A 24,816-nucleotide genomic window follows, 5' to 3' on the forward strand; every position below is an offset into this window, starting at 1 on the left:
AGCTCGATTTTTTTTTCACTTATTATGTCTCATACTATGCTCTAAAATAACATTTAAAAAAATTAATAAAAGTTACACAGTGCAGCTTCAATCATCTGAAACATTAAAGTGACTAAAACAGACAATTTAAGGAAGTTTGAAGAACTAACTATTGGTCAAGACCGCTTTTTTGCACAATCTTGCACATTGACAGCTGTTTCAGTCTCACGTCCTCATTGCTTTAACATTGTAGAGTTACAGCGCAGCAGAGGAACTAATTTAAACACACCCATTTCACGCAAACTCCGACTCCCCTCTCGCTTCTCTCATTTCTCTGTCACTCAGCGCTATCTGACGCCGTCCTCCTCCTCTCCCTTTACAGCTCCTCTTTCAAAAAAAAAAACGAAAAAAAAAAACTCTCTTTCTGTTTTTTTCGCTCACAGAAAACATGCTGGTAGGAGAGGAGGAGGAGAGAAGAAGAAGAAACGCCTCAGAGGCGACAAGAGAGTAAGGAAGCGGGGAAAGTTGTGAGAGGCGACCAGATGGACCGGAGGAGGAAACGGGGATCTCCAATGCGCTTTTAGGAGGGATCAATAAACAACTAGATGAATCAAAGTTGGTGATTGAGAGAAGACAGGGCGCGTCACCGCGGGTGCGTGGACGCGGACGTGAACAAGACAGCAGCGGCTGTGGGTCCCGTCTCCGTGTGGATCTGGCTCCTCATGCGCCGCGGCAACTTTTAAGGGGCCTCCGAGAGGAAAAAAGGAGGCGAAGAAGAAGAAGAAGCCTTGGAGGAAGGAAGAAGCTGATCGATAAGCTCCCGGGGAATCCCGCAAGCGCAAGCCGGGGTTTAAGGCGTTGGCACCCGGGCAGGGGAGTCCCTCGTCATGGCCGGGGCCAAGCCGGGAGTCCACGCGTTGCAGCTGAAACCCGTGATCGTCCACGAAGAGCTGAAGAAGGGGAGCAAGTTCATCAGATGGGAAGAGGTGAGGTGCTTTCTGCTGAATCTGCGCTTTCACACGCATAGATTAGCGATCAGCGTGCGTGTGTTTTTCATAACTAACAGCGCAGGTGTGCGTGGACCGTGTCGTGGACAGAGGAGCTCACTGTACTGAAAGTGTGTTAATGTGATACTCTGCCTTAAAGAAAAAGAAAGAAAGTCCCTTATAGTTGCCAGCAGAGTTTTAAATGCGCCGTTTTGTGTTGGCTTCTAGTCGAGCCGGTTTTCCCTCACCTTTACGTAACTTCCCCAACTTCTGAGTCCCTGGAGCACCTGTCTCGGCAGGACGCGTTTGAGGGGCGTGGGGCAAATCACGCTCGGGATCTCACCTGAAACTATCATTAAGCCTTTTAGATGCGCTTCCGCGTATTTTCGGAGTCTTTTCATGCCTCTGCAGATGTTTGCTTCTCTGTTTCACCTTCCGTGTGTTTATCCTCGTGTCTGGCAACCCTGACACGCACTGTCAGTGTCGACGAGTGAGAGTTGCAGTCTTAGTGACCTGGGCAAACCCATTAATGATTAACTCAGAGGCTCAAGCTGCAGACTGCATGCAAAGTGTTTGTCTCTGTGTTCAGTTGTGATCATAAACGTTTTGCCTCGGAGGGGAACGCTGCCCTATTTGCGCTCTAATATTTATTATGTCTCACAGATACATCAGGTTTGGTCACCTGCAGGAGTTCAAACCTGTCAAATTTAAATATATGCTGTCAGAACCTGAGTAGAACATGTTGTGTTGACGTTTTGGGTTTCACTGTCTTCCATGTTATTCATAATTTCTAACTTAAATATAATCATATTTTCAAAAAATAAAAAGTTGTAGCTGATTCAGGGCAGTAGTTTTAAAAGTGAGTCACCGTTTAAATTTCTGTCACCGCCTCAGATTTTGCAACATCTTAATAATAATAATTGTAATAATGTTTTTTCCAACTTCAGGAAGTGTGTTTCGTATTTCTGTATTAATAGACAGAAAGCGGATGTTCTGGAAAAAGAAGCAAAAATTCAGACTCAATGCACATAATTTTTTTTGACAATTTTATCAAATATTTTAAAAAACAGACGGGCCAATTATAATTATCTTTTGTGTTTCCCTCATAAGTTCAGAATTTGTTGCTTAAGAAATTCAACAAGTTCACCCTAAAAACTCAATTTGCTTGTAGGCTTGTAAATAAATTTACACCACTTTAAAAGAACTTGCAGTGGTTTTTCCACTACTTTTAAAAGTTTGTATAGAGTGGAACATAATTTCTATCACTTATAAAGTTCATAAAGTGGGACATGAGGTTGAATTTCTCTCACTTTAAATGTTCGTAAATTGGTCCATGTGGTTCTGTTTCTATTTAAAGATTGCAGAGTGGAACATGCAGTAGATTATTTTAAAGTTTATAGAGTGGAACATATTGTTGAATTTTCGTTCCTGTTTAATAGTTTTCTGTTTTTCGTCACGTTTTCACATGAAGAATTAGTTAAATTTTGTTGCCTTAGCAGTTCAGATCACGAGAAAATGTTTCTGTCATTTGGTCAGAAGTTGGGTAGTTTTCTGGAAGTGAAACTTTTGTTTGGATTTCATCATTTTAAATGTTCAGAAAGTGAAAACGACGATGATATCTCCGTCACTTTTTCAGACGCTCAGAGGTTTTTCTGTCTCTATGACAGAGGTTCAGAAAATGGACAGATGCTGATATTTAAATCATTTTTGTCCCTTTGGTTGTATATTTCTGTCACTTTTTGAGCGCTGTCTGCTTGAAGCTTTGTCCCATCTCTGTAATATTGACCACAGGCTAATGAACAGCAATGAACAGTGATCCAAATCTTAACATAAAGGACGCGACAGAGCTCAAGAAACCAAATTTTTATCTAGATGACATTAAACTTCATTTGATTTTCACTTGGTTCTTTTTGACAGCAAGAATCTTACAGAGGCAAAAAGCTTGGTCCAGATATTTTAACAAAGATTTAACCAAATTATAAGAAAAAAAAACACACTGTCATGTCATTGTGTGCATCGTATCGTTTTCCAGAGAAGGTTTTTTCTTTCAACTGTGACTGAAATGTGCTTTTATACTTCCTTTGCTTCTCCAACTCTTCCAGTTTCTCTCAGAGGGAATTCACAGGAAATGCTTCTGCTGCTGATTAACTGTGTGAACGTTCAAAAACACGTACAAAACGCCTCCCTGCCCGTCGTTTAGCGTCTCCATTTCACTGCTTCATGTCCCTCTGAAGAGGAGAGGAAACAAAAGCACAATGTTCTTTACTCACGATTGTCACCATTTGTTGAAGCGCACCGGTCCCTCCTGCAGAAAAACAGCCAGACCTGGTGTGTTTGCACCAGGTCTTCTGATTATTTCTGGGGTTTTGGAGCATCTTTTTGTGTTTTTTGTCTGTTATTTTCTGATAATTGTTTGTTTGACATGGCGCTTTCAGAAAGGACCCGTGGAGCTCCTCAGTTTGATTCCTGATCATTTTTCTTTCTTACTTTTAATTATTTGTATGATTTCATACAAGGAAATTCACCAGCAAGTGTTCCTCATATTTATTCAAACGTGGTAAGCTAATTTACAAATAGAAACCCATGACATCATCATAGGTTTAATATTGCCAATAATTTGATGTTGTTTCTAAAAAAATCATTTTCAACTTCAATCTGAATTTTGTTTATATTCATAAATATCCTTCAGTAATACAGCTCACATCTATTAGTTTTATATAAAGTACAGTGTTGGCAAAAAACACATTTATTAAAAAAAATAAATAAATCTTTGCCCTCCGTTAGCCTCCCAAAGAAATTGGCGCCCTGGGCTACTGCCCAGATCAGACCTTTCTAAAGTCTGGTCCAGATTACATCCTGTGTTCTCCGACAGGTAATCTATTAGATATTGGCAGAAAGTTTGGTTATTTTGGTTTAGGGATTTGTTAAAATGTGATAAGAACTGGTGTCCAGTCAAAGTGCCCTGGGGAACTCCTGTCTGTTTACATCTGACCCCCTTCAGTTTGTCTCCGTCTACATGGATCTGTTGCATTTTTTTTCCTCCGCGTCTGCATTTTCCCATTTTTGTTTTTGGTTCTAACATTTTCTCTGTCTGTAAAATTCACTGCTGAGTTTTCCAAAGGCCTTCAGGCTGTGAGACGAACAGAAAGACACCCTGACTCATGCAAGGACGGGGGAGGAGGAGCAGGAATGCATTCCAAATTGACTCTTTCTTTCGTGTTTTGGCTCGCGTACACATGTGCTCGTATGTGTTTGTGCACGCCTGGTCTTCGTTTCTTTTTTTTTTTCTCTTTTTTTTAACTGGTTGTGTGTTGAATGACTTCCTGTTTGAGCTTGTTGTGAGGCTTCAGAACCAAACCATTTCCCCCCCCCTTGATTCTGTCGCGCTGCTCCAGCCCGGCCCAGTGCAGCCCGGCCGCAATTCAATTTAGGCAGATTCCAACTGGAATCCAGTTAAAATTCCTCCCAAACAACCAATTAAGCGAGGCGCTTCAGACTGCTTGTCTGCAGCTCAGCTCCAGAGATCCGTCAGTGATTTGGAAGTGAGGTTACGCTGCAGCTGAACTCTGGGATTTCTTTAATTTTAGTGAATTTCTCAGGAAGCACAAAATTTTGCTTATGTTTTTGTACAATAAAACTTTTATAGCTGTTTGGGTTTTTTTTTGGTTTGACCAGATGAGAAAAGTTGTGTAGCTGATTAGTTTATCCAGTTTAATGTCGTTACTTTAATCTGGACCTGCACACACCGTCACATGGAGTCACATGTGACCTTTTGGAAGTCAGACATCCTTTTAACGTCCTGGCTTCTTTTCATATTCATGTTTAGCTAAATCAGGCATGGAGGACCATAAAAACATTCATTTCAGGCTTGTAGGTTTTGTAGAAACTGAATCTATCCTACAAGCCACGCTGCATTTCGCTTCAAACTTTAATTTTCAGCCAGAAATGATCCTCTTCTTTCTTTATGTCAGCATTTCTGTGTCAAACCAAACTGAAAAACATGCACTGTTTTCTCCGATATTTAGCCTTTCGCTTTTCTAATTTCCATCATTCAGTCTGAAAGCCCCTTTTTCTTTTTTGCCATGTAAACAAGCCTGTTTTAGTGGTGCAGACACATGTGTAATCTGGGCCATTTTCTGTTTGTCTCTTAGCGGGTTTTAATCTAAATTACTTTGAGGTCTGCTCAGCTGCAGGGCAGATGGTAATGTAGCTTGTTAAAACCCAGCTGCTACCAGTGGAGGTATAGTTTTCATTTTTTATTTCTTGCTTCTTTCGAAAGCATTACAGAGAAGATTGATATTTTCTCTTGTTTGTAAACGAGTAGCTACAATAGATTGACATGGAGATCAAACACCAGGAAGCTGCTGTGTGACGTGAAAACGTGAAAAATGCTCAAAATGTCCGCAGTGATCCAGTCGGAAATCAAAGCAGCTGCTTTTCTGAGTCCTGTCCAAGTGGAAAACTATTTGAATGCTGCTGTTTTAAACTGTATATCTGGTTTGGGTTGAATATCTCCACTGAAAAACAAACAAACAAATTGCATAACCTCCATTATAAAGATAAAGAGGAAACGTTTTTACTTGGAATTTAGATGTGGAGCTGATTAGTGACCTGTGGTCATTTGCTACCAAACAAAAACAGATTTGATGATTGTGGTTTACTTTAAGTTGATGTGAAGCTGTCATTAGCCTAAAACGCTAATACACACATTAGATCTTGATGCTCACGTTAAATTTGTTGCTGAAATCCGATTGTTTTATTTTTGTAGCATGTTTGCTCATACTACTTATGAAATGAGACACCAATCAAACTTCTGTGTGAAAGATTTGACGTATTCCTGTCAATGTTTATCATAAAATACAGCACAAGCTAGCATCTTGCTACATTAGCTGTCATTAGTTTGTATCTCACTTTGTTCAGGTGTTGGTAAAAGACTGTTCAGTTCCTGGAGAGATATTTCTACATATAATTTTGAAAATCTGCTCTAATTCTGTTTCCTAAAAAAGAACGGGAGCACGATCAGTGGCAAAATTTAGCAAAACTCAAGTCATTTATTTTTGAAAAAGATAGCTTAGCAAAAAGCTAAACCTTTAAAAATGAGAAATTGCTTTACTCTGTGAAAGAATTCATATTTTAAAATATATTAATCCATTTTGTTTACATAGACCTACAAATACTTACTCAAACTTTGGCAAAAGATTGATTTAGCTAAGCAGAAAAGAAAAGGTTTACGAATGAAAAATATTACTATACTATCAAAACATACAAAAAAAATCAACATACATAAAAACATACAAAAAAACACTTTAAGGTCTTTTTTTACAATAACATATATGTTATTATCCTTTCATATCTGTGCTCTCTGCAGAAATGTTATTGTAAATCATTTTGGTAGGAAATGCTATCAGGTAGCACTTCATGCCAAGGTTAACTTAGCTAACCTAGCTAAGCATAAACACCACAAAAGAAAATGTTAAATTACTAGTGAGAGGGTTTTTTCTTAAGTATATCCATGAATTATGAGCTGTTAATTTTATTTTTAGCATGAAAATAACAAATATCGCTCCATCTTTGGTCAAACTTAACAAAACTGAGTCTTTGGCTACATTTGGTGGTTATAGTTCTAGTATCTCATATCTGTTTTGCTTTCAGTAATTTTTCAGTGAATATTAGCATGAACAATCACGCAAGAAAGAAAAAATCAGCAAGCAATCATAAATCAGAGTTAAGCATGAATATTTCCTGAACAGACAAATTCCCTCCGTGTTCAGACTTGTATGTCTGCTTTTATTCTCATGCTTCGCCGATCAACTTGGCATCAGCAGGATTATGTCATGGCACACTATTTATTATCACTCAAACTAAGAACAATATTTTTAGGTTTCCATTTTAAATGATATATTTTTATGCGAACCTGTCAGTATTTGACGGATATTCCTGCCGGGGTTCATTATGGATGATGTGCTGCATGTCGAAGCAACAAGTCCCGATTTTCAGAGATTAGAGCAAAGAAAAAAAAGAAGAACGAAGAGAGAATGATGTTGTGAATGTGTGACACCAAGGGTAGAAACGCTCCTGACATCTTGTCAGGTTGGTGAGAAACGAGCCCTGGATGCAGGGAGAGATGCAAGAGGTGAAAGGTCAACCACAGCCACATGTGAAGTGTGGTAATGACATCTGTGCTGTTGAGCTGTGGTAATAATTTGACCTCCATTCATTCCAGGCTTTGCTGCTCATGTTTATCTGACAGCTAATCTCTTCCTCATTCATTATTCTGTCATTTCTTGCTCAGTCTTTTCCCCACTCGTTTGCTTCCTGCCTGTTTACGTTCCTGTTAAATTTGTTTCTGGTCGAGCCTCTTTCTTTTGTTTTGTTCGAAAGAGTAGATGATTTAAAATCACTCAACCTAAAAAATAAAACACAAAATAATTTTGACTGGTTTTTCTAAGAATCCTAACTTCGGACTCAAAATCAGAATTGTTTACGTTGTTATGGAGAGGATTTTAGTGTGGATAAATACTACAACAAGTCAGAAGCTGTTTTGTGATTATTTTCCTATACTAACAACATAATTGACATTCCCCAGAGGATGTTTGTTTATTTATTCTGATTTTAACACAGACTTCTGAGGTAAAAGTCTGAATTCAGAGAAAATCAAAATTCTGAAAAGAAGTCAGAATTTTGAGCCTAAACTCCGACTTCTGAATTTAAATCGTAAATTCTGAATCTGAAGTCTGAATAAAATTCATATTTTCACTTTGTTCAACACATTTATCAGATGTATTAACTGTTGAATTAAGCAGAAGCTTTTATATATTCTAATATATAATTTGTCCTGTAGCGCATTGTTTATGTTGGAGTTCAATTATTATTTGGAAGACACTAGAAGAGTTTATTCTATTTAATAGTGTTTTAAAGTCACTCACAACTCTGTTGTTTTGCAACCAGATGGTATTTTTTCCTTTTCATTAGTTTTTCGTTTAGCTTGGACAAGCGACAAGCTTGCAGTCATGTAACCCTGTGATTATGCATTTCTGCAACTTATACTGATGTTAGGGAAGAGCTAATATCAGCTTAGATGCTCCTTTAGTATTTTATCTAGAAACCTTAATTTTTAAACATAATTTAGAATATTTTAATGTTCTTGTCATCTTGAATAAAGTGACATAGAAAAAAGGAGGGAAAATTCGCCAAATAGTTTGTAGAAGACTAAAAACATAATCTCAACTAAAATCAAATGAATGCACATTTGACAATTAGCCAAAACCATTAGCAAAAACATTAAGTTCAAGCTTATGAATGAAAGAATCTGTATACTCTCTATTTAGTTCATAAAGTTTCACATTTTCCACATGCAAATGACAAGAAAGTAAATAATATTCCTAACAAAATAGACTTTTTCTGATAGTTTCAGGGTATATGGTTGTTTTATGTAGGTACACACTAGCCCAGTCAGGCTAGCTGATTAGCATTTTTTTTGTGTGTGTGTGTGTAAATGAATCAGAAATGTGGAAATTGCCTCTACACACAGCTATTATTGATTGTGCAGAACATCTACAAATTAAGGGGTTGAACTGTAGAAAATGCGTCCTGACCAGATGAAAGTTAAATGAGCGGAGTGCAGAAATAAAGTGTGCAGCACGTGCCAACGCAGGGAGAGCAGCAGCCAAAAGTATTCAGCATGAACACAACCAGACCCAGCTAACAGAGATCTTATCAAGACTTAGCAAAAACTGCCGGTTATTTAGATTAATCACTATTTATCTTGTGCAATCACTAGCGTCACCACGTGAGTCTCTTTCTGTTTAGCTCATTTCCACCTCTGCCGCCTTCGTCTCCTCCCTCTTTTCTCGGAGGAGTGTAAAGGTTACCGACTGTCATCAACTTTCAGCATATTGCCAAAGCAGCAGCTGAGCAATGCTTACACAGATCTCACCGCCACCGAGCACAGAGAGAGGCAGGGCGGACCAAAGGTGCGCTTGAAACTGGCCACTTTTATCAGCTTCCACATTAATGGCTTTCTCCTGACTCACACAACCTCACAGGGAAATTAAAGCAATGAAAAAATGGCTGCACTGTTGGAAAGTAATGTGTGTTTACTCATTTGTTTGACTGTTTCTGGTACATTCAGTGACTTGATGAAGACCTGTTTACGAGGACGAGACCAGAGGAACCCTTTTTTTAAGGGTTTAGAGGCATGATGTGAATTAGGTTTTGATTAAGGCAAATAATATGTTGGCAAAGATTGGGATTTGATGCAAAAAAAAAAAAATCACTTTTTGGATATTTTTGTGCTTCCATTTGGATCTCAACTGCATATAAAAACAGCCTAAGCACTTAAAAAAAACACCCAGCCAACATTATTTCAGTTAATGTTTCTGGTTTCTGGAAAATGAACTGTTTGATGGGAACTGCGCTGTTGCCTGGCAACCCAAGCTGAGCTCCAGCATGTTTGGTCAGCTGGTTTTACTGTTCTATGCTGTGTTTTGTTGTTGACCTACCATTCAGAAACCACTTGCGACATTCTTGTTGGTTGCGCAGGAGGCGCCGTTTCTGCTGTTCAAAGATGTATCTGTTTGCAATAAATCAATAGCTATATATATGTATATATATCGCTACATATATATCTCTGATCAATATCAAAAGATAATATGTCTAACAGAATATTTAATATTTGATATGCAGAATATTTACTGAACTCTGATCCAGAGCTGCACAGCATTCTGGGAGATGTAGGCAGAGGGAAGACATTAGCTGCTCAACCTCTCATGGAGAGCTAAGGAAGATGAGTGGCATTAACTCTTGGTTACCTAGCAACCTCTGTTAAAAAAAATCACTCTTTGGTTACCTAGCAGCAACTTGTTGAGTAACTCGTGCAACAGCAGCTGCCTCAAATCTGCTTAAAAAATAAAAAACAAAAGCGTGAAGTAAAAACTGTGGATAAAACAGGAAATATCACATTTCAGATATTTTAAACAAAAAACTAATAAATAATCATCTATTCACTGATATGAAACTCTTACATTCTAATACGTTTTTCAGCCAAATTGTCCAGCCCTTAGCTAGCGGCCATGTTGAAGTGTAAACGTTCAGCTGGGGTTTGTGACCAGCAGCAGCTTATTTGGATTTAAAGTGACAGGACACCCTAAAACAGGTCATTCTGAAAGGAGCGGAAAATAAGAACTAAGCAGAATAAAATCTCGTTATCCAAGAATGATTTTGTGAAAAAAATCTAATGACATGTTTTGTTCAGCCCATATATCTATCCTAACATGTTCAAAGAAGCATAATAGGTCACCTTTAAGAAAAATGTTTGGATTAGGAATAAATGCATTTAGTAAACTGAGTGAAAGTCGATACAATGTCCTTATAAGGGCAGGAAGACAAACTTGTGTGCCCTGGAAGGGTTGTGATTTTTCAAGAGCTGCTCATTAGCCGGTCGGTATACAACATCAGCCCCAGGGTGGTCTCCCCACTCCGTCTCTGGGTGTCTGACAGTTAAGACGAGTAATGAAGATGTTTGTCAGAGGGGGTCGGGACATTAGGACGGATGGAGGGTCAAGAAGCCTTTAGGCTTGCTGCTTAAATGTGCTATACAAATAAAATTTGATTGATTGATAGGTAGTTTAAGACAGAAGAAATTGATGCTAGACTTCAGAAAGCTCGTACATGTGGCTGTTAATTAGGGAGTGGGTTCTGATTATAGACCCACCACCCATTGTCACAGAAACACACCGTGGGGGTCTTGTACAGTAAACAAGGTGTTGGAGAGGCCATGCTCTATTGATTTTCTTGGACAGGGCTTTCCCTTAGTTTCAGAGGGAGCATCAATCACAGTTTAGAAGTACTCATAGGAAGCATCCACACCAGGTTAGTCCACTTCAATCAAACTACGGTTGATTTGCCACAAGAGTCCAGTTTGTTGAATTCGCAACACAAAAAGTGAACTCTGGTCTGCCTAGAATCAAGATCTAGGTACAATTAAAGTGAAATCTGGTTCGGTGTGAATGTGTATGTGAACGCCAAGCGGACCGGAGACCGCTCCAAAAGTGGGAAGTGGACTATAGCGCAGGAAATTCTGGGTAAACCAACAACCAAACAGAAACCTATTGCTGCTAAAATCTGTCGCCACTCTATTTTTGTTGCCATTTCATAAGGAAGGAAGTTGCACTCCGTGTCTTCTTCAGAGCTTTTTGTGTCGTTTCAGTGATTATTGGTGGAGCACCACCACAGATAAAGAGGGCAACAGTTTTTTTCAAAGAGTTTGGATCGTTTTACACAAAGTAGTGTGAAAGCAAACTGCAGCAATTGAAAATGTAACAATTGTTACAATCTTGTTGCCCAATTACCAGACTATCAGGAGTAAAATCACTCTAGGAGAACAGCAGGTGTGAACGAGGAAAAATTTGGTCCAGTAATGGACTGGACTTGAGTCGTAATGCCACAGTCAGTTGTCCATGTTTAGTTTTTTTTGTCAACATTTTAACTGGACAGATAATTCCAGATGTCCAGCATATCGCTTTGTAAAACAACAATGTATACAGCAGTGATTATGTGTGACTACTGTCCTGGCATTTCACTGGGGAGACCAGAACACTGTTCTGTTTACGGGAGGCCAACACACCTGGAAATAAATAACATAAAATAACTTAAGTAGATAATTGAATAAATACAGATTTCTTTTTGTTTATCAGCTGATAATAAACATGTTCACAGTCATTTTTATAAAGGTTTTTAATAATGAAACAACAAACCAGACTTTTGTGACCTGTGAGTACTTCAAACTTGACAACATTGGTCTAATCTAGTAAAACATTTGGACGTCCCTGACATAGAAATATTATTTGTAGATTTTCAGTGCTGCAGACAATGGAAACTCATGCTTGGTGACATTTGTGTAAAATAGTATTTTTAAAGATTCATTCTGTAATTACACACAATTAAATACAAAAATTAAAATTGAGTTCCTAATGTAAAGAAATTACAAATAATTTGTTTATGTCCAAGAATCAATTTAAGACAAGCTAAATGTTTTATGTTGTAATCAAACAAAGAGAATCATGTTTAACTGAATTAACAAATTAAAAATCATTTACATAGCATTTTGGTGATATAAGGAAGTATTGAATGACACTTTTGGATATTCCGATTGAAAACCATCACAAGCAGACAACTGTTGGCTGAAACGTATGTAAAACCGTCCCGCAAATCATGCAAAATTGAATCCAAACACAAGGATGTGTGTATGCCATAATTTGCATACATGTAATTTTATCCCCCAACCAGTTTTTACCAGAACTTAGTCCAGAAATAATAAGGATGAAGTCCATACATCCCACATCTGAGTGTGAACAATGGTTTTGTCTTTGCTTCAACTGGAAATTTGTGACCAACTGGTTGAAAACGGAGTGAATGGAGAACCATTGTAAACACAACATCCACTGACCAAACTGCTGGACAACATGTAAAATAGGTAATTATCAATAAATGACAACAATTTATAATAGTGTACTAAAAAATAAATAAATAATAGAAATAGCATAAATAATAATGTATAATAATAAATAAGGCACTAAAGTCCGAAGATATTTTGCTAAAATGTTGCATTTTAAGCTTGGATTTAATTAACTATTACAATTTCCGTACTATAAGAGTGCATTCATACCAGACTGTTTACTTTACTTGTATCAAATTCTAGTTTGTTTGCCTAAAAAGTCCAGATCATTTGGGGAGGTGTGAACGCGTAATCAAACTCTAGTGCCAACCAAAAGCGCTAACTCTGCTCCGCCTATAATCCTAGGTCCTGATTCAATAAAAGTGAACTCTGGTGGGGTTTCAAATGCAGTGTGAATCCCAAATGAACTGGAGACTGCTCCAAAAGCTAGAAGTGGACTGTACCTCAGGGCATTCTGGGTAAATACAAGAAAAAAAATGTAAACACTCTAGCAGGAGAAATAATTCAGTCTTTTGCTAACAACAAAATAGAAATGCTCCAACTGCTAAAATCTGATGCTACTCCATTTTTTTCTTACATTTGTGAAGAATAAAGTTGTGCTCAGTGTCTTCTGAGGTTTTCATGTCGTTTCCTTCAGTGGTTCTTGGTGCAGCGCCACCACAGGCAAGGAGGGGAACAAGTTTTTCAATAGTTTGACACAGTGCAGTGTGAAAGCGAACTGCAGCAGCTGAAAATGTAACAAATGTTGCAGCTTTGGTGCCTAATCAAACCGCGTCTACTGGACTATCTCTGTTACTTACAGTTTTAAATCTCTGCTGATTTTGTGCTCAATTGTTTCTGCTCACATCATCTTTTTATTGAAAAAAAAAAATTTCTCCAACTTGGAAGCCAATCGAGGAGTTGTTGCACCCTTATTTAAAATATTTCTGATCACAAAAGTGTCTACAATCTGCAGTAGAAGCTGAATAAAAAGTGGTTTGTTTTGGGGAAGTAAATCTGTCTCACATTAAGCTAAACTCAAATTGGATTAAAGTTACATTTTTCTTGTAATACTCCAATTTGCTGTCAGTGCCCAAGTGAAGCATTTTGATTTCCTGCACATGCATTTAATAGAAAGCAAGGTTCTGTCAGTAATTATGACGTTGAGTTACTCTGGACTGGAGTGCTTTTAGCTCAGTTCTGTTGTCTCTAAAGCTTTAGCTCAGCATGCAAAAAGATAAACAAACATGACTGTGAGTCACTCAAAGGGGAGCGCCGCTCCAGCGTTTTCGGCTTCCCATCGGTGTCTGAAGGGAGCCTCTGCCATGAGGTCAGAGCCTTCAGAGGGTAATCACAGCAGCACATTTGGGATCGTATGGGTCCCCGGTTGTCCCAGTGAATAAACTGAGGTCAGGAGTTCAGTCATTTATAGAGCAGAGTTCACCTTTCATCCCAGTTACACTCATGTTACTCTGTCAGGGGGGGTTATGTGAAGACAGACCAGAATTTCCTTCTGGTTTTTGCTTCAGAAGGAGATTTGATGTCTTGTTTGTAGCAAATGATTCACTTTTTTAAAGAGGAAAATTATTGCTGCTTAGTGCAGCTTTATGATGTTTTCAAAAATGACCCAGGTTATTCTTATTGCTCTTCTAACTCAGGAATCTGCTACAAGTCGCAGAGCATTTTATAACATTTTAGTGCATTTTTATCAAGTTTTTTCTTTCCCTCTTTTTCTTTCTTAAAATGAAAATTACATTAATTGGCTTTTCTTTCAACCATCTTGTCTGAGTTGTATGACTATTAGGGCCAGGCTGCAAGAATTTTAGCTTCATTACAAAAGTACAGTCACAAAATTAGCAGAATAAAATTAAAATTAAAATTTAGTGGAAAAAAGTTTTAATGAAAAAAGCTTAGTTATCATCTGACATGAGCAGCTCAGTTTGTGTGATTCTTTTTCTTCTTCTTCTAAATAGAATAATTTGTTTGTTTAATTGAATCAAGTCTTTCTACTGATATAACTTCACAAGATGCTCAACATTTCTCATTTTATTTTTTTATTTCTTGTATTTTAGTTTTCATAAAATTACTACTTCATTCTCCTAATATTGTGACTGTTCTTGTAATTTTATGACATTATAAAAATCATAGGTTGACCTGATTTCAAAGTCCAAATAAATAGAAGCTGTAAAACACACTTGTCAACCAAGATGGCCGCCGCGAGCATGTTGACATCACTCTGAACTATGGAAACCCAAGGAAAATACAAATTTTCCAAAAATTAAATCTTTAACAGCCAAAATTTTGATTTATCTTAAAAGTTTATTCTATTTCTCTGTCCTACAACTATTTCTGTTCAATTATTTTCATGCTTGTAGTTTCTATGTTGATAAAATGAAATTTAGCACAGTGGAGCTTGATCACTGCCAGCAAAAACTAATTTGAAACTATTACATTCTGGCGTCTGCTTCAGTTCTGACCAGCATTATTACTCTAATGCATATTTATCTAAGGAACTGTGCAGTCACGATACTTTATATATCCTTTTCAGTTGCTGTTTTTTTTGTTTGCTCAGGTATCTGAACAATTAAAAAGCTTCTGAAAACAAATCTCTTCAAAAAGACTTTCTGCACTGGTTTAGTGTGAAAAACTGGTTTTTACTGGAATGCAGCTATCAAAACATTGTGCTAAGAATACACTTCAAGTTAAATCCACATATGATATAAACTGACACAAAGACTTAAAAATTGTGTGGATAGAGTGAAAAATCCTTCATATTTACTTGTTTACTTTAACAAAGATACCAGCGTTTCAAATATAGGCATGTTTGTGTAGTTAAGTGCTCACTTGGTCTGTTTTTGCTAAGAAAGCAATCGGTGATCGTGCAAAATTTCAAGCTGATATGACTGAAGACGCCACATGATCATCAGCATATGCGAGTACGTTCCTGCTTAGGGTAGGGATAGAAGTCAACCATCTGGGAAACTAAGGTTTTAAATTACTCAAGGTTAAAAGATTAATGTTTGATAGTTTATCTTTCATATTTTAAGTTTTTTTTGGCTCTAAAGCATGATTATTTGTGCTCTTTAAGGCATCCACTTATACTGGTAAACAACATTATGGGGATTATCAGTTTAGGATTGATGTACAAATCTGAAACATTTAAAATGCTGCTATTTTAGATTATTCACATTGAACTGAGATGTCCCATCAGGTTTTATTCTGTTTTTCTGACTTTGTTTCTTCTTTTTCAACTTTTTTCTTTTCTTTTCCATCTTCCTTTCCATCTTTCCCCACCTGGTTTTCATCCTCCCTCTATTTCTCTCATCCATCTGCCAATCCAAACCTTTGCCCTGTTTTATCTTTAGCCACCCTTGGAGCCTAAAGTGAAGGTAGGTTCTTAGTCATAATGGCTAATAAGTATAGAGCTCTAAAGGTTTTATTACTAGCTTCATATTGAGAGTTACTGACTAAAACCTTGGCACACCTTGACACTGGTATTACTATTGTAAATAGTAATTTTAGAGTCGGATAAAGATGTGGTTTGTTTTTGCTTCATTCTCAATTTGGTTTCTTGAAATTATTTCAGGATTTTCATGCTTGAATACCTAACATTTAGCTATTCCAGATTACATTTTTGTGTTTCTGTTAAATTTCCACCATTATTTCTAGCTGCTTGTGTAACCCTTTTACATCTCTGCTCCGGTAGGTCGATTATTTCACGGCAGACACACTCAGGTTCACTGTATTTATTCTAACAAAAGACGAAATCAAGATGGTGGCTAACTTTAATCCAGATGCTTCTGCCCAACAGTTACCGACGGTGACAGAAAAAAGGGGGAGGAGCTGTCAGTTACCAGTTGCTACGGTAACCACCAACTGCCAAGAGCAGCGTAACTGAACTTAACACACCAATAAATGTCTGGAGAAACAACTTGTTCACTAAATAAAATACATTTGAGGAATAAATAAACAAAATGTTGACATTGTTCATGTCTATAATGTTAAAATAAAACCCCGCTACAGTAGTAGTGACTGGTGTCCCTGAGACATCCGTCACTTTAAAAACAATCTGTGTCGTCGCTGTTTCCGCCATGTCTGCACTGTTTAATTGTCTGTGAGTGTAACTGATGAGCCAGAGCCTTTCTCTCTGTGTGTGTAGGTGTGTGTGTGTGTGGTCTGTTGTATGACTCCATAATGATGATGCCATTGACATGTTGATTTGGGTTCCTGTTCCATCATTATGCTGAATATGAATGAGACCTTCAAGCTGGCTGAGGACCAAAACAAACGTTGCTCAGCATGAAACGTAAACACGTGGTACCACAACCCGATGCCACCGCTGCTCCACGTGTCGTTTCAGTCACTATTTATCTATCAAATTACTGTTTTTAAATTTTACTTGATTCCTCAACAACAGAGATAAGAATGATATTCTTCTCTTTTACTTGTTAGAAATAAATGTGACAATCAGTGCTACTTTGAATATTTATGCTTCTGTTGGTTTAAATGTCAATAAAGATCTGAGTGAAGTTGCTCCCCACATTGACCTTCTTCAAATTAAACAAAGTTGGTGTCAAATGTTTGTGGATCATTTAAAATTTATTAATAAATGTTTCCAAAGGTAATCAGAGATCAAACAACCTGTCCACATTTACAGAATAAAACAAAACATGGTGTCAATAAACTATGCTACGTTTGTGCAGCAAATGTTTTTTGTTTCTGTTTAAGATAAAAAAAACCAAAGGTCACCAAAGACCAACCTGCCAATTCAACCCACATTAAAACAATCAATCAATATTTATGTAAATTAATTGTGCTTTGCTGGTGCAGCTAAAATATTTGCTTGATTTAGTAGAACCCTGAATCAGATCTTAAAATCAAACTAAACCTTTGCTGTCTTATTTATTTACTTTGTAAAAAGATAAAAAAAAAAAAAAAAAAACTCATTCATTCCTTCAGTATTTGGTAGAACTGCCTTTTCTTGGTTTTCTATTATTAATAAAATTGCAAGAATCTCAAACTTCTAAATAATAATCGTAAGCTATTTGTGTAGAATTTTGAGAAAAATAAATTAATTCAAGTTCTGATAAGTGTTTACAAACGTATAGAAACGTATGGAGTTAGTCGCTGCTTCAACCAGGATTTATAAGCACCAGCTATTCAACGTTGCTTATGAACATGATAAAAAATTTTAAAAAAATAAAAAATTCAAGTAATGGGTTTTTATGTTCCCACATTTTTCTACTTTTTAGTTGAAAAAAGTAGGCTAATTGATTTAATTGAAATTAATTTTACCAATAACTAAACTAAATCCTCTAAAATGTAAGTACATTAAGCGATGTTTTGTTAAGTAATCTTTTAGCTGTGCTTTAGTTTTATGATTGTTTTATGTTATCAGGTTGAGCAACAACAATCTGTTAGGAAAATGAGCAGATGTGTTTTGACTATTTAAATATTAGAGATACAAAAAGTAATGCTCAGTTTTGCTCTATAAAACATTTTGATTTTCTAAAACTTAATTCTGTAAACGAAGTAACAGCAAAAGAGAGGGCATCCACAACATAAAACAAACCTTTTAAATGTCCATTTGCTAAACCAGGAGATGTCTTAGTGTTTTGTTTTGTTTTATATTTGCAGCTCTAACGTCTCGTTTTCTGTCCTGTAGGATTGTGCCAGCTCTATACCCGTCCTGGGGACCCTGAAAGTCGACGAAAATGGGTTTTACCTGACATGGATAGCAGGGGGCCAACAGGTAAGACAAATGCAGAGAAAAGCCCTCAAATGTTGGTTTGAAATTGAAAAGAAAATATATATATATATATATATATTTTTTTTTTGCTATCTGAGGAAACAGAAATGGACCTCGATGTGTTTTTATTGTCCTAATATGAGTGAGAACATTTACTTGTCCATTTTAACACCGCTGTATGGGAAAATAGACCAACTTCCTCTGTTTTATGTTTTTTTGCTGCTTCTCCTCCTCTGAGCTCCTATAAAGTCTCATTTTGTGGTTTTCCTGTCCATTAGCTCCATCAAAATCGGTTTGTTCAATTTGTGGTGGGTTTCGTGTTTGTCTTCTTCTCTTTCCTGCCTCCTACTCCCCGATGTCGTTGTGGTCTTTATCAGTCTCGTCTCTCTTTCGCTCCATCATCACCACTTCCGCACATCCACTCTCCCCTTCATATCTTTGGTTGGCTGCGTTTGTGTCTCCATTAGTGCCGTTATATTAGATTTGATATTTTGGGCATTTAGCTAATTGGTCGGATGCAATAAGCAGCGAGCTGGTAAGATGCTGCGTTTCCAGATTTTAGTTGCGATTGTGTTCCACAGTATTGCAGATGTGCTTCATCATAACTGGGGTAATTATGATTAAGCACAAACATGTAGAAACAAACATGTAAAAAACATTTCTAAAACTTAGATTTAACTTTTTAAATAGTAGTTCTGTAAATCAAATATGAAAAACTGCTCAAATTGAATGCAGATGATGGAAGAAGTGACGTTATTGCTGTTTCATGCAGACTTTCTCTCTCTTTTGATTATATAAAGTGAATTCAGATAAAAGTCGTGAAGCGGTCATGTGGTATTTTGACACAATATTCAACCTATGTTTGGTTTGAAGTGGTGTCTGCCGAGGAAGTCGTCCAGAGAAGTATATAATTAACCCAATCCTCCTCCTCACACCCAAACTTTGTCTGTTTATCCTGTCGGCATGTGTGCTACGACCCGTTGATACCAAAAACCTCTCACTATGTTGCGTGTGCATGTTTTGGATTGTGAGGCCGGGTGTTGATATCTGGGCCAGAGCTCACGTCACCCCGTCAGTCGACACGCGTGTCAGCATGTGGACACAGAGCTTTAAACTCTCATTTCATCCCGATGTGCTACACGTGTGTTTGTGGGAATGAGATAATGGGCCATTTGTCGCCGGAGGGGCAGCTGTGACACTGTTTAGCAGACAGAGAGACGATTACGTGTTGGATCCTTTCATAGAGATGAGAGGAGATTTTACACACAAATGGCTGCTATGCAGTGAAGTTTTTATCATTTAGCTGGATGAGACGAGTCTCTGCTGCAGGTTGGATGATTTGTTGGTTTCTTTGAACGTGGATCAAATGAAGTTAACAATAAATGATCATTAATCGTAGTTTTTCTGAATAATTTCAGTTGATTTTGTGTCAACGTTACCGAGAGGTAGAGCGCACAAAATTATACTCAAACAGCACTACTTCTACATATTACATAATCGTTTCTATATAAGCAATTAGGTTTGTAAGAGTAAAAAAGCCAGCAGAGAGCTAACGGGTCAGAACGTTTTGATACGATGTAATCAGACAGAAAAACACTAATTTTATATGCAAAGGTTAAAAACAAACTAATAATAAAAGATTTTAAAGGCTGAAATTGTAATTAAAGATGGATCATCCATCCTTCCATCCATTCGTCCATCCGTTCGTCTTTCGGTCCGTTCGTCTTTCGGTCCTGTCTCTTCTAACAATAGCATTGTGTTTTTATTGCTGCCTATTGTGTCTTCCATCTTAAATAACGACCTCGGCTGATTTATTCTCTGTTGAAAAGGTCAGAAATACTTTAAAAGACAAAATATTAAATTTACAGGAGGATTTATGACTTCCTCTCCTCCTGTCCCAGCTACACTATTAACAGGACCAAAAAACATCTACTTATGTTTATCTGCGTTTATTAATCAGCTGACCTGTCTGGAAAAAAAAAAAAAAAGTTATTGGTCACATTGTCTGACGTGGGTGAAAGACTAAGATGAGAACATGTAACTGAGACAGGCCTGACATCAAACGTCTCTCCTCCGCACCGCAGAGAGTGTTATTACAGAGATCCCAGCGACACATCTCAGAGCTAATTGTAGCTCTGTGACAGTGTTTGCCTGTTCCCTGATTATTGCTTTTGATTTATGGTAATGCTGGCATGACTGAGCTGGGTTAGTGTGGCTACTATTCTTGTTCCAGTAGCGGGAATGCGGCTCGGTCAACGCCGCAGAACGCCCAGACCACCGAAGTGAACTGCTGGGAAATCCGGGAATTCAGGGCCAGGCAGTCAAATGATGTTATTTTATGTTGCTTTGGTTTCGCTAAAAACTAAAGCAGCTTTTTATCCGTTAACTTTCCATAAACTTGTCAATCACACAGTTTTTTTTTCTGCAAACTTTGTTTTCTTTTACCCAAATCTCCTCGGCTGCATCTGAATGTTTCTGAGTGTCGTCATTTCATCGATCCCAGAGTGAAGCTTTAATTCAGCCTCCGGGCTCCCCAGGAGGCTGCAGAACAAGAAGGAGGACAGGGCAACAGCAGCGATTATTAATGAGAGCAGCTAATGCGCCTTCACACAGATGACAAGGATATTCTGGATGGAAACCCATTTCTCTGAATAGAGGCGCCCAAAATATTAAACTCTCCGGTGCAGCTTTATTTTTTGCTGCTCCGCTCTTCTTCTTACTGCAAATGTCAGAAGCAGATTGTTCCAACACTTTTACTGTTAGATTCTGCAACACAAAAATGTCAAAACTACTTTTATAAAAGGTGAGAATGAGTCTTAAAGGTGACATTGCATTTATTTACAGCCAGGAAAGTGTTGGTGTTTATTGGGATTCACCGCTTTAGTTTGCAAAATGAGAAATACGCATTGAACTTTTTCACTTTTTGCCACATCACAAAGACAAGTGGGCCTGTCACTATAACACATTTTATGAATGATAAATTATCCTAGTAGTTATTGTGACAAACATTTACGTTGTTGTTTTAAGACAATTTTCAAGAAATATAACGGTAATAATGCACGGAAACATTCTCAAAGATCAATAAAAAATTAAATCCTGGTGAATGTTTAACACTGGAACTGGAAGACATTTTAAATATCCAAAAAGTACATATATAAATATATATTCTTGAGACCAAAGTAACAAACTGAAGACTTTTGTCATCCAGATTTTGGTAAAAAAAAAAAAAAAAGAAAAAAACAGAAAAATAAAAAGTAATGGAAATGGAAATTATTTTGTTTGTTTTAATGTATCAGGCAACTAATTGATTTAATAATTAAATCAGTTAGTTAATTTAATTAAATCAATGGCCTGTCGCAATAAGCAACAGGCCTAAGAAATCCTAATAAGTCAAAACTTCTAGGTTTTTCAGAATCAGCTCTGTTGTTAAGTTTGGTCACTTTCTGTTCACAAACAAGAAATTTCACTTCAGTTCATTTTGTTCTCAATAAAGATGTTTAAAATATAAATCAAGGGGTTGCACCCATTCTGATTTTGATAGAAACCGATTTTTTTTAACTGAAAGTCAGTAAATTATAAGCAGGCCCGTCCGTCAGAGCAAAGGGACACTGGCTGATTTTTAGACCTTTGAGGCAGATGAAGTTGATTTCACATGAAACAATAATACAAAATTAAGAAAATTGGGGCCAACTGATCAGTGCACCCTTCATAAAGATACAAAAAAGTCTAAATGGCAACATTTATTTTCTTTATTGTAACCACGCGTGTGAAAAGGGTGTTTACAAAAGAAGAAAAGTTTGAATTGGTGCAAAGAAGAAACTCTCTTAGGTAGCTGGTTTTTAACTGAGTTTGAGCCATTTTACCAAACTGTTTTGCTATAATCGCCAATAAAGACGTTTGCAGGAAGCATTGATTAAACACAAATGCCAGCCACACTTTCCAGATTTTATTTTCTCTTCCTGCTTCTTCAGGATGATGTATCTTGTGTTGATCCAGCACCTAAAATCCCCATAAAATACGCTGAGGTTTCTGGTTGCAGCTTGAAGGAGAGAACGTGGGAAAAGCTGCAGCTGTGGCTCCACAGATTTTAAAGACATAAACTTCAGATTCGGCTCTGACCACTTATGTGTACTTTCTCCTACATCTTCAGAAAACTTTGCATTGGCAGAGCGGAGCTGCGGCGAGTTTCTGCCGGATAAATCTGCAGCGATTCTGACATTTCACTGCTCGTATGTAAACGACACGGAGAAGTTGAACTGATTTATTGGCAGATGTTTCTAACTCCAAGTCCTTCCTGCTGGCTCCATCCATCATCCTTCAATTGGACACTTTTTGTTCCAATCTGGTTCTGTTTGGAGAACCAACCCTCATATTTCTCCTACATGTTTTATAACATCTCCTTTGTGCGTCTGCTTTGATTTATGGCTCCTTTCACCTATTTTCCAGCTTTCCCTCCGTCATCCCGTCTTATCTCCATCTGCTTTGTGTCACCGTCTTGTTCTGCTCCACTTTGTTTAACGTTTTACTTCAAATATTTCAACACTTTTGTCCGTTTTCTTTTTCCAGTATTTGTCGTACCTCTGTCCTGTTGCTGACAGGACCGGCCTTCTTCCCACGATTCATCTATCTTTCACATCTCTCTCTCATCTGCTGTTTCCTCCCTGCAGACCTTCCTCTGGATCTCTTTATCAGCAGTTCTCCATCTTTGCAACATATCTTGACGTCCGGCTTACAACAACCATGACTTTTTCTGAGCCCAGATTTCCTCATTATATCGAGATCATTTAATGTAATAATTCATTACAGATTTTCATATTTGGAGATATAAATTAGGGTAAAATAAGGGTTCACACTATATCTTCACTTCAAAAAACTAAATCTTATCAAGTGTTTTTGTCTAGTTTCTTCTCTGGTGCTTGAAATAATACAAATATTCTATATGAGATTGTTTTAAGTCAATAATTCCTTGATATTGATAATTTTTCACTTACTCAGGGAAAATGTCTTGTAATAAGTGGAAAAACATCTGCCTGTGGAACAAGCATTTTCCATTTTATAAACATTTTGTATGTTTTTGTGTCTCTACTGCTCATTATAACATCCCAAATGCTTGAAAATAATTGTTTTGGCAATAAGTTCATATTTGTTTGCAATCTGGAAATGGACCCTTTTCAAAATCCTCCCAAACATTGTTACGCTGCGCCGTTACCTAGCAACCCCAGGCGAGCCCAGACCCGTTACCTAGCAACCCAAGCGGAGTTCCAACACGTTTGGTCAGCTCGTTTCACGGCTGTATGCGCTTTACAATGGCTTCTGGGGGAAAAAATGAGTTTAGTTGTTGACTTTCCATCCAGAAAACACTTGCTGCATCCTAATCAGTTGAGCAGGAGGCTCCACTTCTGCTTTTCAAATATCTGTTTGCAGTGACTTTCACATGTGAGTGTAAACGTTGAGCTGGGTGGCGTCACCAGCAGCAGCTTATTTGGATTTAAAGTGACAAGACGTCCTTAAAAAAAAACTCATTCTGAAAAGAACTTAAAATATTCATAACTGACCAAACTGAAATTTCATTTAGGAACGATTTTGAGTAATGAACATGTTTTGTATAAACCATAGACTTATCCTAACTTGTTCAAAGAAGCATGCTAGGTTGCCTTTAAGGAATTATTTAATTTTAACAAGTTGCTATTTCTTGTTGAGAAGCTCTTTGTAAGTTAGTTTTGTCTTCTTCCAAGATATTTGCACTAAAAACTAGCCAAAAATACTTGGTAAAATGTGTTTTTTGGGGGGAGGGATTGCACTGCAGTTTATTTCACTTTAGTTTAAATGTGTTGGTTTGCTGCTGCATCTCCAAACCCCAGAAGGAATCCAGTTCTGGAGCTACTTCCTAACATTCTTGCTGCGGGACGTGGGGTCGCGTCCAGCTGAGGCTTCGCTGTAAACACAAACTGTGTGCCAGCAGCCACAGGTTGCGCAAGAACCCAAAACCAACACGCGCTGCATGCTTGCAGCTTTCTGCGAAACCTTCTCTCCGTGTCTTCAGCCAGTCCTCTTCCTCATCTTGGTGTTTGCGTTCGTTGGCGTTGTTGCTGAGAGTTTGCATGTTCTTTCCAGCTTTTCTGCAGATTCTCTGGTGTCCTCCTGCAGCTCGGACACATGCACGCAAGGCGGCGACCCCGTTGACCTTTGGCTGATCAGCCTTGCTGATAGGCTTACCAAATTTTGAATAAAGTCATGTACAGACATTCTGTTACTGGGGAGTTTGTTGAGATATCTCTAACAGATCTTTACATTAAACGTCTTTTTCAAAATAATCACTAAACTAAAGCGTTGTAAAAAAAAAAAAGTATTCAATATCATCTTAACCTATAATTAACTGATTAGTTGCTTATTGCTTTAACCATTTGGGTTCTGTCTTGATGCTCTCTAGTTGTGTTTGGACCCGTTTATCAGATGTTTCCCTCTTAGGATAGTAAATATTTAGGTTTTGCAGAACAGATAGTCCAAATCTGAATGAGTCACTCAGGTTCCAGAGAGCAGCAGGACCTGGTTTGTTGTGAAGTTGTTGGGTTTCAGAGGTTATCTTGCTGATGTATTTGTTGGTTGGATCAAGCGTTTAATAAAGTTTAAATTTGACTCAGTCAGGTTGTCCTCCTCACCTGAACACA

The 24,816-nt window shown here is 37.6% G+C and overlaps 1 protein-coding gene across 1 annotated transcript in view; it reads left to right on the plus strand.

Annotated features, from left to right (window-relative positions):
- Positions 1-269: 269 nt before the first annotated feature.
- plcb3 (phospholipase C, beta 3 (phosphatidylinositol-specific)) overlaps positions 270-24,816 on the plus strand; it is a 62,271-nt gene continuing 37,724 nt past the window's right edge. Inside the window, exons 1-2 of the mRNA XM_044097617.1 lie at positions 270-965; positions 18,065-18,151. Coding sequence (XP_043953552.1) covers positions 867-965; positions 18,065-18,151 — 186 coding nt within the window. The 5' untranslated portion in view covers positions 270-866. The remainder of the gene's footprint in view (positions 966-18,064; positions 18,152-24,816) is intronic.

Source organism: Gambusia affinis, linkage group LG18 (assembly GCF_019740435.1).
Source record: "Gambusia affinis linkage group LG18, SWU_Gaff_1.0, whole genome shotgun sequence".
NCBI classification, from domain to species: domain Eukaryota; kingdom Metazoa; phylum Chordata; class Actinopteri; order Cyprinodontiformes; family Poeciliidae; genus Gambusia; species Gambusia affinis.